The sequence below is a fragment of the Phoenix dactylifera genome, chromosome 8, assembly GCF_051530095.1.
Source record: "Phoenix dactylifera cultivar Ajwa chromosome 8, Ajwa_hap1_PhDact_Kaust_v1.1, whole genome shotgun sequence".
Taxonomy (NCBI): domain Eukaryota; kingdom Viridiplantae; phylum Streptophyta; class Magnoliopsida; order Arecales; family Arecaceae; genus Phoenix; species Phoenix dactylifera.
This window is the reverse complement of record NC_143197.1, coordinates 33,111,881-33,126,769: the sequence shown is the minus strand read 5'-3', so window position 1 is coordinate 33,126,769 and position 14,889 is coordinate 33,111,881. Positions and strand designations below refer to the sequence as shown.

The 14,889-nt window shown below is 42.9% G+C and overlaps 3 protein-coding genes across 3 annotated transcripts; all 3 read left to right on the top strand.

The window, feature by feature from the left end:
* Positions 1-1,612: 1,612 nt before the first annotated feature.
* LOC103704181 (Glycosyl hydrolase superfamily protein) lies at positions 1,613-4,179 on the top strand. The gene is made up of 2 exons (XM_008787372.6): positions 1,613-2,900; positions 3,340-4,179. The coding sequence occupies exon 1, from the start codon at positions 1,783-1,785 to the stop codon at positions 2,896-2,898; it is 1,116 nt and encodes a 371-aa protein (XP_008785594.3). The 5' UTR covers positions 1,613-1,782; the 3' UTR covers positions 2,899-2,900; positions 3,340-4,179.
* A 1,076-nt stretch (positions 4,180-5,255) lies between these two features.
* Positions 5,256-7,971, top strand: LOC103704074 (reticulon-like protein B12). The gene is made up of 4 exons (XM_008787225.6): positions 5,256-5,581; positions 6,075-6,255; positions 6,693-6,904; positions 7,436-7,971. Exons 1-4 carry the CDS (start codon positions 5,515-5,517, stop codon positions 7,600-7,602), a joined length of 627 nt encoding a protein of 208 aa, XP_008785447.2. The 5' UTR covers positions 5,256-5,514; the 3' UTR covers positions 7,603-7,971.
* Positions 7,972-10,612: 2,641 nt separating this feature from the next.
* On the top strand, positions 10,613-14,632 carry LOC103704075 (LIM domain-containing protein WLIM2b). The gene is made up of 5 exons (XM_008787226.6): positions 10,613-11,135; positions 12,855-12,954; positions 13,052-13,086; positions 13,209-13,298; positions 14,206-14,632. Exons 1-5 carry the CDS (start codon positions 11,001-11,003, stop codon positions 14,413-14,415), a joined length of 570 nt encoding a protein of 189 aa, XP_008785448.1. The 5' UTR covers positions 10,613-11,000; the 3' UTR covers positions 14,416-14,632.
* The last annotated feature ends 257 nt before the right edge of the window (positions 14,633-14,889 follow it).

Genomic DNA, 14,889 nt, shown 5'->3' with positions numbered 1-14,889 from the left:
TCGGCCTCGCCAACGACCACACCCATGTGCGGGCCTACGCCCATCTACGTGGCCGTACTTCACCACACTACTGTGACATGTCTCCATAACTGGTTAACAACAGTCAGACGGCACCTTGACTACTTCGGTCATACCCTGCTGTGACTATAAACATCCTACCGTTCTCAAGAACGGGCTGTACCGCACGTCACCAGCCAGCCTGGGTTGCATGCCATCTGGCTCAGAGCCATGCCCGCTCATAATGAGGGCTGATAGTACCTCCGCCACCTGAGCCACTCCACCGAGGCTATAAATAGTTCGGTCAAGTAATTTCTAAGGAATTTTGGCTAGACCAACTTTACCCCACTCTAACTTGATCGTTGGAGGACCCTCACTGGAAATACCGGTGAGGCTTTGTGCAGGTTCGCGGCTGTCGCGTAGGCTGTGGTTCCCGTCTTTCTCTTTCAACTACCGGCAGTTCCCTCGGCTCCACCAGCGTGATCACCCTCGGGCCAAATTTGAACCACAACAAACTGCATGGGGCATGCGTCCATGGACTCAGCAATAACCTCTGCCTGTTAGAGGAGCTTTAACTGACTTTATGGTGCATTTAGTGGAGGCTACATGGTGAGCTCCTATTGATCGACAGGGGTCGGATCCAAAGCACATTACTTGCCTCCCATGTTTGAGATCGAGCCATTTTCTTTGGCTCAAGCAAAGAAAGTAGTCAAGCCACCTCGCTGAGCTGGCCTAGTGAACTAACCCACCGAGTTGAGGAAAGATAGATAGGCAGCTCTAAAGCAAAGGAAGAAGGAATGAAGAACTTTGCCCTAATCTTCTCAATGTTGTCCTCATCCAAAACACTTTTCTCGATATCCGAAGCAAGGACAACCTCGAGAAGATAGCCCTTCAAACTGTTGGGGGCTCGGTCGAGCGGTGATCGAGCAACAACTTCATGGTCCGACCAATTCTCAGTCGATAGGCTCAGGATTTCCGGCTAAGCTAAGAAAGAAAAAGAAAAAGATAAGAAGGAGACCAAAGAAAATCCTAGGGAGACGAAGAAAATGCCCTAAGGAGCAAAAAAGGCAAAAAAAAAAGCAAGAACCGATGAGAACAACAGAAAGGGGGAGAAAAAGATTTACTTAAGAGCAGCCTAGAGGAAGAAAAGAGAGCAAAGAAGACCTCCAAGCACAAGTGTTTGCGACGAACAAAAGGGAGCAGCTTCAGTAGAAATACTTCCGAGTCGCAGGAGAACCAAAATGATAACAGATGGGGGGTAACTCGCCTAATGTAGAAGCTCAGTCGGCCCATATCAATCACCGCTCAAGCCAATCTTTAGCCTTGTGTTGCTGCAGCATACTGTATATAGATCGTCGTTTCAAGAAGTTGAATTGATCTGCCATAAATGATGGAGCCTTGGGAAGAACATTGGAAGCCCACCAAGTAACAAATGCTTCCATGCTAAATCGAGAGCATTCAATAAGTTGGGTGGAAAGACTCTCTTTATATTGACGTCTGCTTGCTTATGCAATCCAAGCACATTACTTCTCAAGCCATCTAATACATGGGAGCAAGAAAATAAGGGAGTCATGTTCCTTATGTTTCAAATTGAAGGAAACGTCTACCACTTCTTCAAAGCCATTTAGGAAATATGCTGATTCAAAATTATTAACCAAAAAAAAGGTTCCTGGGTCCCATTTTAAAGTTTATTTTTTATTTTTATTTTTCACATGATGAAGATCCAAGTTCAAAGTTCAAACTATTTAAATTTCTTGCGAGCGGACTCAAACGTCTCTCCCGAGAATGGCAGATCCGTCCTCCAAGACCCTCGTCCTCCTATTCTCCTCCCTCTCTCTCCTCCTCGCCTCCGCTGCTCCTCGCGGCCCCGCCATCGGCGTCACCTACCGCCCCTCAATCCCCGGCCTACCCGCCCGCGAGAGCGTCGTCGACGCCCTCCGCTCCGCCGGCGCTACTCACGTCCTCCTCCCCGATCCCGACCCGGCCACCCTCCGCGCCTTCCTCTACTCCGGCATCTCCCTCCTCCTCTCCCTCCCCAGCTCCCTACTCCCTGCTCTCGCGTCCAACCGCTCCACCGCCCGCCGCTGGCTCTCCGAACACGTCCTCCCTTTCCACCCTCGCGCCCGCGTCGCCGCCATCTCCGCCGGCCACGCCGTTCTCTCCTCCTCCTCCTCCCCCGGTCTCGCCTCTTCCCTACTCCCGGCCGTTCAGAACCTCCGCTCGGCGTGCCTCGACCTCGGCCTGCGCGAGATCTCCATCTCCACCACCCACTCCTTCGAGATCCTCGACCCGGCGCTCCCCCCCTCCGCCGCGCGATTCCGCGAATCCCTGGCGGAACCCTACGTCCGCCCGCTGCTGGACTTCCTCTCGGCGACCGGATCGCCGTTCTTGATCGATCTGCACCCGTACGAGATGTATCGGAAAGACCCCGCGATCCCGATTGGGTACGCGCTCTTCGAGGAGGCGTCTTTTGGCTTCCGCGAGGACCCGGGGTCGAGCCTCCGGTACCGGAACCTATTCGACGCGATGGCGGACGCGGTGATCGCGGCGGTGGAGGCTATGGGATACGGGGAGCTGCCGATGGTGGTGACAGGGACCGGTTGGCCGAGCGGCAACGGCCTGCGGGAGGCGACGGTGGGCTACGCGTGGAGGTACAACCACGGGCTGGTGGAGCACCTGAGGTCGGGCCTCGGTACGCCGATGAGAAGAGAAGGGGTGGCGGCGGTATACGTCTACGAGCTGTTCGACGGTCCGACGAGGCGGGCGGAGGAGTATTGGGGGATATGGTGGGCCAATTTGAGCAGCAAGTATGAGATCGTCTTCTCCGGATCGGGTGGTGGTGGGCTGGGCACGGTGGCGCTGGGCTTGGGCTGCCTGGTTCTAGTTTTACTACTCTTCTGATGGTAAGATTGATTCGGTGTTGGGTCCCTCTCTTTCTTAAATCCTTGTGAACGTAAATAGTGGTAAGCCGGAGAAACCATAACCATGGAAGAAATCGCAGGCGATGTGCCCTATAATCAGATTGGCGATTCAATTGAATGTAGATGATCATAACGACTCAGCGTCCTTAGGGCTTTCATCTGAGTATGAATCTTTAACTCTACCGCCTAATATGCAACGGCCGATCTCCATATGTTGCTTTCAAATATTGTCCTCGTTGCGGCCCGTAAGCACAAAAATAGCTTAACATTTCTGAAATGGCATCCTGACCGTAAGAGACGGGTGAGCCACCAAGTGTCTCTTATCATCCTAATGTCTAGCTACTTTACCTTAGCCTTGGTGGAAATGAAGGTGTCGCCGCTTGAAATTCATCTTGATTTCAGTGTTACTGTTGCATTGCAGGGTTGGAGAGCTCATCTGATCGTCCGTTCACGGCGATAGAGTTGGCCTAGGGTCACTACTGGTCTCTAAGTCGTGACATCTTGAGCCGAGGTGGGAGGAGCTTTTTAATAATTCTCGCCAAGAATGAGGGCTCGATCGTGAAGTCGACATCGTTCTCGAGTTTGACGTTGTGGCCCCTCAAGGCCTCAAGGTGGATCCATCTCCTCGATCTTGCGATCGAGGTCGACCTCCCTCCTGTAAGCCCTTTTTGATAGACGGAGGATGAACAATCCAATGTCAATCCTTTTAAAACTGTAGCCTCAGTGATCGATGCCTCATGTCTCATCCTTAGCGTCACGGACGAGAGTGATGGCTTTGTTGAGCTCGTTTTGGGCTTCGAGGACTAGAGCGATGGCTTGGATGGGATCATTCTAGGTTCCACGGATGGGAGCGGTGGCTCGACTACACCAAGTCCTCGTGGTCGCTTGGCGCACGAGCCTCCTCCAGCTGTTATTGGTTGGCAGCCGTTTCTTGCACGTTTTGGTCGGTTGTGGTCAGTGTCTGAACCTGCTGCACAAGCAGTTGTAATTGCTCAACAGTTATCGCCGATGCTTACTGCGACTCCTATGGTTGCGAAACTCTCTATAGGCTCTACAGAGAGCCATCAAACTTTGAGTGTACATTTTGCTATACAGTTGTGGGTGCTGATGATGTTCTTTTCGACTTCATAGATGCAAGTAGTATGCTGATCGGCCAGACCTCTAAAAGTAAGATCACAATCCTCCCTTTAGCACCAAACTATTGTTGCTGAAATCTAGCCTAACCTCTGTGCTGAGCAAGCTGTAGGGCTGGAGAGTTCACCTATTCAAGTCGGTAGGGTCAACCTAGGGTCACTACTGGTCTCCAAGTTACTGTAGAAGAGTTAGATGATGACGGTTGCGCTTGGATCGATGCTCTTGCACCTGGTCCGATCTAAAACAGAAAATACATAAGTCCACTTGCTAGAGAGTATCCGACGGAGGATCCTTCGATGTCTAAGTCAAGCATTGAGCAAATTGGGCATGGGTGTTAGCTATTTTGGCAACAACCTGCACATCTTGTCAGAGGATCATGCCTGAGCATCTTGCTTGCATGGATAGTCTCCATGTTCGATAGTCTCCATGTTGCGCACATAAGAAAACTATTCACGATCATGGACCAAACTGTCACTAGCTGGGAAGAGTTTGAAATTTGGAGGATTTTCTGCACGTCTTTTAGGTCGGCCACGCGGGCTCTCAATGGTCGACCTATAGTAACATTGTGAGTTCTTATTGATCAGTTTTCCACATCAGGTATGTCACGAGAGTACCCAACTTTCTCCCGCAAGAAACTAAACCCATCTTCGCACAGATGAATCTGGTTTACAGGTGCTTGAAAGTCGAATAAAATTACATCTACAGTCCCTTCCATCTCGTTTCATAAGAAAAGAGGTAGATCCAAAGCAAAGCCATGCGATCAAGGCAGGCTAGCTCATCCTGAGATGCACATTGGATGCTTTAAAGCCTGTGCAATCGGCATCTTGAAGATGCGTGCACACATCATGCTAGACGCATTCACTCCCGCACGCCAAGGACGTATTAAGCATTTACTTAGCAAAATCAAACACGACTGGTTAGCATGACATTGTTTCAGACAAATTAGACGTCTGGCTGATGTGTAACTAAGTTATTGCTTTGGTTTCCGAGCTGGCACTATACGTACGGCCAAACTCGGAAACGTTAGGAGAGCTGTCTGTTCGTTAAAACATTCTACACCTTTTAATTAAAAAAAGAAAGAAAGAAAGTAAAGAAAATCCCGGGCCATGATGTTTACGTTACCACGTCCAGCTCGGAAAAGACTGGAAGTCGAATTGAGCAGAGGATGAAGAAAAAGGTACGTTGGAACAGCAGTGATAGCACAGTGATGTTGCGCTTCCGTCTTCTGTTTTTTTTTTTTCTCTCTCTCTCTCTCTCTCTCTAAAACGGGAACCAGCCTTCTCGCTTTTTGTTGTTTTCAACTCTGGGAGTCAGATTCCAGCAGCCCCACCCGACCTTTCCTCCGTGAAAACCACTCCATCGCGCACCCCGCGCAGCGCAGACCAGGAGACGGAAAGGGCAAGCCGTTTTTCACCGATTCTCCACCGCCGAGTTCCAGATCCTGGCTCACAAGATCGGGTTCATGGACTCCTCTGCTAGATTGTTTGGGAGGCAAAGATCCGTGCATCGGATCCTCGGAGGAGGAATCGGTAAGTGAATTCGGAACTAATAACGCAAAGCTCTCTTGAGAGCGTCCTTAGATTACTTGTTTTGATCGGTTCAGTTTCTGGTCTTCCTGATGGCTTGGAGTTTGGAATTAGGTTGTTTTTTTTGTCCGTTTTCTGAATTAAAGCGTTTTCGCTTGTAGGAATTCGAGTCTAATTGGATAATGGAGGTAGTTCTGCTGATTAATGTTTTCTTCTAGCACAATATGATCTTTGTATCAGATTACCAAATGTTTGATCTCTTAGATTCTCCAGAGTTTTGAGGGCCTTTATCAGCATGCGATCTCCAAAATTTTTCATTCCAAGCTACAAATTCCATTTCTCTACTCTTGTTTACTTTAGATTCATTGTTGTTTGAGATAGCTAAGGATGGCAATCCACATTTATGGTGGAAACTACTGTATGAATTTGCCTTCTGGCTGTGGTATTTATATGTTTCGATTATTGGACTGAGCATTTATGCCGGCGTGTCTAACAGTTGCAGATGTGGTGCTATGGAGGAGAAGAGATGTAACGGTCGGGATTCTTCTTGGATTGCTGGCTGCTTGGTTGGTCTTTGAAAGATCCGGTTATACTCTGCTGTCCTTTGTTTCTAATGTTCTGCTGCTTTTGATTTCCATCCTTTTTACGTGGGCTAGGGCGGCTGCAATTCTTAACAGGTTATTGAGTGTTTCATGGAGCACTTATGATGAATCTTTGTTTTGATCCAACGTAGCTTGTTAGCATTTCAATATTCACTTGTATTAATGGGTGTTATCGGTCTTTGGCATGGGGTCAAAAATTTAATATGCAGCATAAAGCATCAATTTTGTTTATGTCCTATGTTATGCGATAGTGAATAAGAAGTAGAAATGCTCAGGATATTTCGTCATCACAAACTATTATTCATGATCTTTGGAGTTAGGATGCTGCTAAAGCTGATGCACTCCCATCACAGAATGCACAAGTTGAGCAATGGTGTCTGGTTAACTGTGAGCAACATAAGGAGTTTATACATTCAAATAATAGTATTTTTTCATATTAAGGTGCTGGTTCGTTTTTCCTCTCTTATTATGCTAAATCATAAATGTACAGCTTCTTGTCGACCCAAATGCAGGCCGCCTCCACCCATACCAGAGATGCACCTCACAAAAGAAGTCATGAATGAAGCAGCAGTACTTGTGCATTCTCATGTGAATATGGCACTCCTGGCCTTTCATGATATCGCGCTTGGAAAGGACTCGAAACTTTTCTACAGAGTAGCCATAAGTTTATGGCTGATCTCGGTCATTGGCAGCTTGACAGATTTTCTTACTCTATTTTACTCAAGTAAGTAGTTATTAAGACAAATTTATATTTTGAGTATCAGCCTTAAATTAACTGCATACTTTAACTCTATAGAGAAGTAAATTAGAGTTCCTTGGCTTAACATGTGGTGAGTTATCTCCATGAATTGAACTGATGCAAAATAGTACAGAGCTAACTGTTAGGAATAGGCCGGAGTGCTGATGGTTTGCTGATTTCTCATCAACTTGGAAGGTTCAAGTTTCAGTATAGAAAAATGTTTTTTTTTTGTTTTTTTTGTTTTTTTGTTGTTGGGGGTGGGGGTGTCTACAGAATGATCTGGTCATGGAAACCTGCAGTAGAAGCAACTACTTATCAGTCTCTGATCATCTGAAATATTGGAAATGAGCTGATGGCATCAAATATCAGAAATAAGTTTTTACTCTATGGCATTACAGGTTGTTTTATCGTAAAGGTTAAGCTTTCAAGAATGAATGAACCAGGATCATTCTTCCAGAATTATCACCACCTCACTAACTGTTCTTAAGTTCAGTTTCCTTCTTTTCTTCCTTGCAGGCCTTGTTATTGTCTTTACTATCCCTGTGCTGTATGAGAGGTATGAAGATGATATTGACAGATATCTGAAATTGGCTTATGTGGAGATGCAGATGTGCAAGGGAATATATGCCGAGCATTTTCACGAGGTTAAGAATTGGATTCTGGGGAAAAAGAAACCAGGCTGATGGTGTCTGCAATTTTTGCGATCGACCAGGGCTTCTATCCCCTGTTTTGCTTTTCTTCTATGTCAAAAGCTCAAAGATTTTGACTTTTTGAGTGCATTTTATGGGATCCGGCTCTCTCCAATTTGTGAGCAGTTATTTTTGGCATCATAAGAAGAATTTGTAGGGTTTCTTCTTTTGTTTGTTGGACTTTTCAAGTACATGATATGAACCTAGGAAACAAGGAGGAGATAGAGATATGTGATTCACACAAAATTGTATCTTCAGCAACTGATCCAACAAGTTTTACTCATGTAATTTGTGTCGAGTTCTGTTTCTACATTCTCACGTTATCCAAGTCTACTTTCTTTTATTGAAGTCATTCCTTTCAATTACTGGTAGACCTCCACATGAAACTGCTAGATGAAATGGGTCTCTTAGTTTGGTCATGTTAGTATGAGTAACCGTGGATAGCTATTATCTGACTGCGGCTAGCTCCAACGGCAGGTTCAATAGCAGATGGTGTTGTGTGATTGCCCATGAAAAAAAAGATGACTTTTCTCCTCTTTCCTGACTTAAAATTCGAGTTTCATGATCTCCTTTTCCATCAGTAATAACTAGAGAAAGGGAGCTTCTATATTGCATAATGACAACAACATAACAAGATTTTTAGTTAGTTTAACTTATTTTCTAGCATACCTTGCAAACACATCGAAAATTATCAGAAAGGGTAGGTAAGGGATATACACGCAATATCGCGATTTCATAAAGCAGGATTATTGTGCTGATGAATATATTGCTGAAGATATTTTAAGCAACAATAAACAACATCGAGGTATCACCACGCACACAAATAAATTAGAAGAGATCTTATCCTTTTCCCTTTTTCTTGTCCTCAATCAGCTGTATCCTGTTAAATATCTTGTCTAGCCTGTTAAAATTATAATGTCATAACCATTTAGTAGCAGCATTTGATTGCAGCTTCAAGGAAAACCATTACATGGAGAACCATTGGCATTCTAAACCCCTTATTTGATGTTTCGACATGAAGAATGCTCCTCTATACACAAAATGGTGATGTTAAACAAGCACTGGAACAAAAACGAAGATGCAAATCCATGAGATGAATTGAACAAAATTTAGGTTCATATATAAAAGCTCGAATTAGCTCTCTTTCTGACTTGTTCTATGCACAAGATTTGTAACAAGATTATAGCCTATATTTCCAGGTTATATGATTCTCTAGTTCGATAAAGGTGTCTGCATACGATCAAGAAAGCCTCCCCAGTAATGTAGAGAAAAATTCTGTCATGAAAATTTTGCTGGTCACACAAATGATCAAGCGTCAGGTTATATCATGTTACCACTTGCCTACTATTGCCTGCAACATACGTGCAGGTGCCAACTTATCCTTGTTCCATGATGTCTGCTTGAGTAGCAGATCCAACCCATTCACCACTTGATTTGTTTCCCCTTTGTTTGAAAATTAGATCGGACATAATTGTCAACGTCTATTAATCTAGTCCAGACTCGAAGCAATCTAAATTCTCCGAACCACAGTCCAAGAGGAGAATTGCATATTGTATCCAAGCAAGGCCCCAGAAATTTGGGGGGTGCAAAATTTTTATTAGACTGGTCTGGTTATTTGGTTTGAGCAACTGCAAATGTTGGTTCGCAATTGGGCATTTTGCACCCTAAGATGTGGATTCATGATCCATGCTAGACACGCGACCTGGGTCTGAACGAATACAAACCCTAGCTTATAATTGGTATTTTGTGCCTCTAGATGAGGATATATTATCCACACCATGCACGTATACATATACATACACACATATGTATGTATGTATGTATGTATGTATGTATGTGTCGATAGGATTTATAATCTTGGATTACAAATTGATGTAGTAGTGACATAGGTTATAACTAGATGGATCAACTTTTGTCCTCTTGCTCTGACTTTTTAAGAATGCTATATTTTTGAACTCAATTTATGCAGTGCCATGTCAATTCAATTCATTGGTTGCTTCATTTGACTTTGGTACTATAATTTGCTATTTGTCATTCGCAATGAATTTGGTTTGCCTAAAATAGTACAAGAATTTATGGTTAGGCAAGACCATACTATTTTAAAGTTTATTTTGACTTGTAAAAATTCTTATATAATTGTCCGATCAAGCTAGATATTTTTGAAGAAAATAAAAAATCTTTGATTTAGCAAGGCACATAGCAAAATTAATAAAAAGATTTTTTATAAAGAATTTAAAATAACAGATATTAGGAGAAATCGCGGAACACATGTGGTCTGCATAACTCCGTGCATTGGATCAACTTGTATCTCCATCGTTTGTATTGAATCAATTCATTTGGAAGATTTTTTTAATAAAAAAATTAGAAACTCTCAACATATTTTTATTTTAAAAATTCTTATATATATATATATATATTGGGCTGAAATGGATAATTTCATACAACTCCAATATGAATGCATTCAAAAAAAAGTCAAATAGGAACCGCGGCAAGCACCTACGGCGTCACGCCCTCTCCAATGTCACAGCACGGGCTCTCGTCCGTCCAATCGGCAAAACAGGATGAAATCGAGGCCAGCATTCATTGGACGGACACGATTAAATCGCCTGCAGAACGGATGACGTCTTACGAAACGGAAGAACCAACAAAAAAAGCCTGCGCATCGGCATAATTCCACCGCATCGAAGCGGTCGTGGACAGGACCAACCAGTAGAATAGCGCGTGCCAAGCTATTCCATTAATCCATTATTTATTCCGCGAAAAAAATAATCCCAAATATAGAGTCAGCCCATCCCGCTGCGGACTTCCCAACTAGAAAGTCCCATAGGCTCCATTCTAGCTCACAAGGCGTGGCTATCTTTCCAAATACACGTCGTGCTTCATTCAAAATTGCCACGCGTCATGTATGGAAATTCGCATTCTATTTCTCTGTGCTGCTATCAAACTCCAGATCTCCACCTCCAACGGGATACTTTTTATCCCGGCATGCCTGGGTGATCATGACGAGCCCTTTTTGCTGAGTTTTCTCGACCCGCTCCCATCCTTTCCATCATTTTTTATTCGCGGCCTCCGCTCGCGGCGAAAAGCGCAGAGACCGCCTCCGTCCTCATCTCTTTCCCATTTCCTCTGTTCCAAGTTTTATTCCCAGTTTTTGCTCGGAGCTAAGGGCAATCAGGGAGGTTTCCGAGGTTCCAATCCTCGATCGATTGCGTTGTCCCGGCGTCCGCCATTTCGCTCCCTCATTTTTCTGTTCTTTTATCATATTCTATTACGTTTTGAGGGTTGGATCTGTGGATTTTGGTAGCCACCGGTCTCTAGATCTCTGGACGCGGGTTTAAGAGGTCGGAGAAGTATCAGGTCGTGTAGATCGCGGACCGTCTGATCGAGAATCGATGGCTTTCAGCGGCACGCAGCAGAAGTGCAAGGCCTGCGACAAAACGGTCTACTTGATGGACCAGTTGTCCGCCGATGGGATCGCCTATCACAAGTCCTGCTTCAAGTGCAATCACTGCAAAGGCACCTTAAAGGTTCGCCGTCTTTGCGTTTGTTTCTTTAGCTCCTCGATTCCTGTTGTGGTTCTTGAGAGGCACTTTCTGAAAAATTACATGCATTGATTCTGGGGTAATAATAATTTTCAATGCGCAAATCAACTATTCGAGGTTGTTTTTTTTTTTTTTTTAAAAAAAAGTTGGCATAGTTCGTACCTGATTCTTCCCCAAGTGGTAGATGATTCCGGCAAGAGTTCGAAAAGGAAACCAAGGTTTATTTGACGTCTTTTAGATCAACAATAGCCTTTTGATTTCGTTTGGTCATGCGAGTTCTATAAGATGTTGATATCAGATCGACGACACACAATCTATTCTTGTGCTATTTCTGGGCATGGCTCTACCGGTCTCCATTATATGGATTTCACAACCTAGAATATAAGAGGATCGATCGCTGGATGCATCGATGCATGCAATGTGCCGAATTATCTCTGATCTATATTGTTGAATACGGGTAAAAAATGCATGCCGCTCTTTTATGATTTAAAAATTCTTCTTTCATGCATGTCACTTCGATGCATATGATATTTCCCTCTCTCTATGATGGTCAATTGCTCTTCATTGCTTCAGTTTTATCAAAATTACCAGCGTGTTATGATGATTCAAATCATTTTTTCTAGAATACACTCCATGGAACATTAAGCACCAGTCTTAGGCAAGATTCTTAAATTGTCATGCTTTGAAACATGCATTGAATGTTATTTGGTTATATCCAAGATATGATTAAATGTTTCTCAATAATCTTGTGGTTTATTTTAACCCGGCCAATGCTGTGGACAAATTTAAGTGCGTGCTGACTTAACTAAAATATCAGAATGATTATCCAACACCAGCACCTAGCATGAGCAATTGATGTGTATGGATGCGTGCAATAGTGTTGTCCTCAACTTCACAAGGCGGGCTTTTCTCGATTTCATAATAACCATATGGTACTGCATTAGCAAATGTACACTCTTGCCTAATTTGTGCTGCACTTAGAAGCTATTTGATATCTATAGCAGGAGCAGGGATAAGAATTGATAGAGGGATCGGTAATCTTATATTGCACATGGTTCAAAATGGTACAGGAACAAGATTAATAGTAAGTTTTGCTTATTAGACATACAATAACAAGCCATTGCCCTTTTAGATGTTGTTAAACAAGTCATGCATTCTTTCCTTGTGTCATGCCAATATCGTAAGCATTGTGGCCTTGCTAGCAGGCCAACTTGCTAGATCATAATGATGCTATGCAAAGAAACCTAACCGGGCCTATGTGTCAAGGGCACACAGATTGTCTTCTCTGGAGATGTTTTATAGGTTTATCACATGTGCTTAACCATGTGGTGCTCAAAACATCACAATTCCTGATGGGCTCGAATACATGGCGAGTCGGAGACCCAACATAGTGTTGGCTTCATGGTGACCCCAAAATATGTTACTGCTGGGCAGCCAAGGCTAGATCTGTTAAAATCATAGAATATTACTTCAACGAATCAGAAGATACTACCTTTAGTCTGTTCTATTACAAAACCACTTTTGTTCTGCTAATCTATATAGTATAAGAGCTTCATGTGTTATAAGAGCAACATCAGACTTTTGACAAACTCTAGGGAGTAATAAGCAATTCTATGCACATGCACTACCTTAATTATGAGACAAGAAATAGAGAGAGATCCAAAATAATGATTATTACTTAATTTTGTTATCATTCTTTTTCAGCTGAGCAATTATTCTTCACTGGAAGGTGTCTTGTATTGCAAGCCTCATTTTGAGCAGCTCTTCAAGGAGACAGGCAGCTTCAACAAGAGCTTCCAGTCACGTGAGACTTCATTTCAAGTTGGTTAGAGATAGTTCAATTATATTATCCACACATAATCTCAGCGTTTGATTGCTCAATATGTTTTGCTCTTTTACAGCTGCAAAGCCAGCTGAGAAGCCAACTCCAGAACTGGTAATTTCAAAATTTTTCTTTGTTTGTATCTGTCGTGATGTCCTTTACGAAAAAAGCCTATAATTCAATCCAAAAAAGCATATAACTATCGTGCAATGTCAACTGACATGTCTTGAATTCAGACTAGGTCTCGTAGCAAAGCTGCTGGCATGTTTTCAGGAACTCAAGAAAAATGTGCCACTTGTGGCAAAACAGCATATCCGCTTGAAAAGGTTTGACTACAGAAAAGTTATTTGTTATAATCATCCGCTTCACTATATACTTTTAGTTAATGCTCCATAATCCTTTTTGCGATGTGTTGTTTCATAAATTGTTTTAACAACAATGTTTTCAATTATTGCAGTCCTTTGAACGTGTTGGTAGTGAATATAAGTCATATAAAATCTAGTATTGGAGGTTGGCAATTTTCCAAAAGTTTGTAGAATTTAATCAGGTCATGCTGTAGTTATTAGAATTAGTTTGCTCCATAAAAAGCTTTGGAGCACATCTTCAGATTTCCTTGTGATTCCCATGTAGAATAAGCATAGATTGTTCTTTGTACTTTTTCAACTACCTACGCTGCTGTGTGATTACCTTTCTACAAATAATTTACTCCAGAACTATCCTACTTTCTGATACTGACATTCTCCTAAAAGAATACATGTGGAGAATTAAGAATAGACTCATCCAAGAGTTGGGTTTTTATCTCTTCACAATTTTGTGGCTTGGTCTGCCTAATTCTTATCCTCCTTGGTTTTCTTTTTTAGAATCTATTTTGACATCCATCTTGCCTAAATAAGCCTGTTGCTTGTGGCTGCCTAGCTGCAGTTGCCAATCTTGAAGCTGAACTGCTACGGCATCATTTTGCTGGCTAATAGATCCTTGGGTGCTCCAAATTATACAATTTTAATCCATGGGAAAATTTAAATATTATAAGTTGTATTTTTACCGAAGAAAAAGGTAAAGTAAAAGTGTTCTTAATTTCTTTTTTTTTTCTTAGTTTCATATGAAATGACAATATCTCTGTTTACAAGCATCTTTTTATTGTAAAACAACTAGATTTAGTTTTAGTTTACTAGATGCATCCAAAATAGATAACATCCCTTTCACTTTGCATGGTTGTGCTGTGAATGCTGTCAGGTGACTGTCGAAGGACAAGCATATCACAAGTTTTGTTTCAGATGTTCCCATGGAGGCTGTTCTATAAGCCCTTCAAACTACGCAGCCCTTGAAGGCATCCTCTATTGCAAGCACCACTTCTCTCAGCTTTTCAAGGAGAAGGGGAGTTACAACCATCTCATCAAGAGTGCTTCCATCAAGCGCACAGCGGCATCCACCCCAGATCTTTGAGTTCGTTCTGTTTACTGCAGTGGATTCACACCCAAGCTTACCATCTGAACTTATTATATCTTTCGTTTTGGATGTTTTCATCCTTTCTGATTGTTCAATCAAGGAATTGGCGAACTTGCATTCCTCTGTTTTGCTAATCCTTCTTGTGTGTATTCTGTAGCTATGTCAAACCATAAAAAGCTGGTATTCCATATTCCATGCATTTGATTTGTGTTTTCCAACAGGATTTGCAGTTAAGCTTCATGTTTATGTGAAACCAGGTGCGGTATATAACATTATGCTGTAATACCTATGGCCATGCCCCTGATCATTCCTAGGAGGGGATGGTGCCTTCAGTAATTTCAAAGCTCTGTCTTTGTTGGCGACTTGTTTACTTGTAATTTTCTTGTATCCATGCACATTTGATCTGTTTCTAAGTTCATATTTCTGGGTTCTCGTATTTGTGTTGAGAGGCCTTTTTTAGAAGTTTGAAGA

What these genes read in the sequence shown, in the direction of transcription:
- LOC103704181 (XM_008787372.6), top strand. Translation starts at nt 1,783, where the DNA reads ATGGCAGATCCGTCCTCCAAGACCCTCGTCCTCCTATTCTCCTCCCTC.
- LOC103704074 (XM_008787225.6), top strand. Translation starts at nt 5,515, where the DNA reads ATGGACTCCTCTGCTAGATTGTTTGGGAGGCAAAGATCCGTGCATCGG. An exon ending in GATCCTCGGAGGAGGAATCG is followed by an intron (nt 5,582 to 6,074) that starts GTAAGTGAATTC and finishes CGTGTCTAACAG; the next exon opens with TTGCAGATGTGGTGCTATGG. An exon ending in TCTTACTCTATTTTACTCAA is followed by an intron (nt 6,905 to 7,435) that starts GTAAGTAGTTAT and finishes TCTTCCTTGCAG; the next exon opens with GCCTTGTTATTGTCTTTACT.
- LOC103704075 (XM_008787226.6), top strand. Translation starts at nt 11,001, where the DNA reads ATGGCTTTCAGCGGCACGCAGCAGAAGTGCAAGGCCTGCGACAAAACG. An exon ending in CAACAAGAGCTTCCAGTCAC is followed by an intron (nt 12,955 to 13,051) that starts GTGAGACTTCAT and finishes GCTCTTTTACAG; the next exon opens with CTGCAAAGCCAGCTGAGAAG. An exon ending in CAGCATATCCGCTTGAAAAG is followed by an intron (nt 13,299 to 14,205) that starts GTTTGACTACAG and finishes GAATGCTGTCAG; the next exon opens with GTGACTGTCGAAGGACAAGC.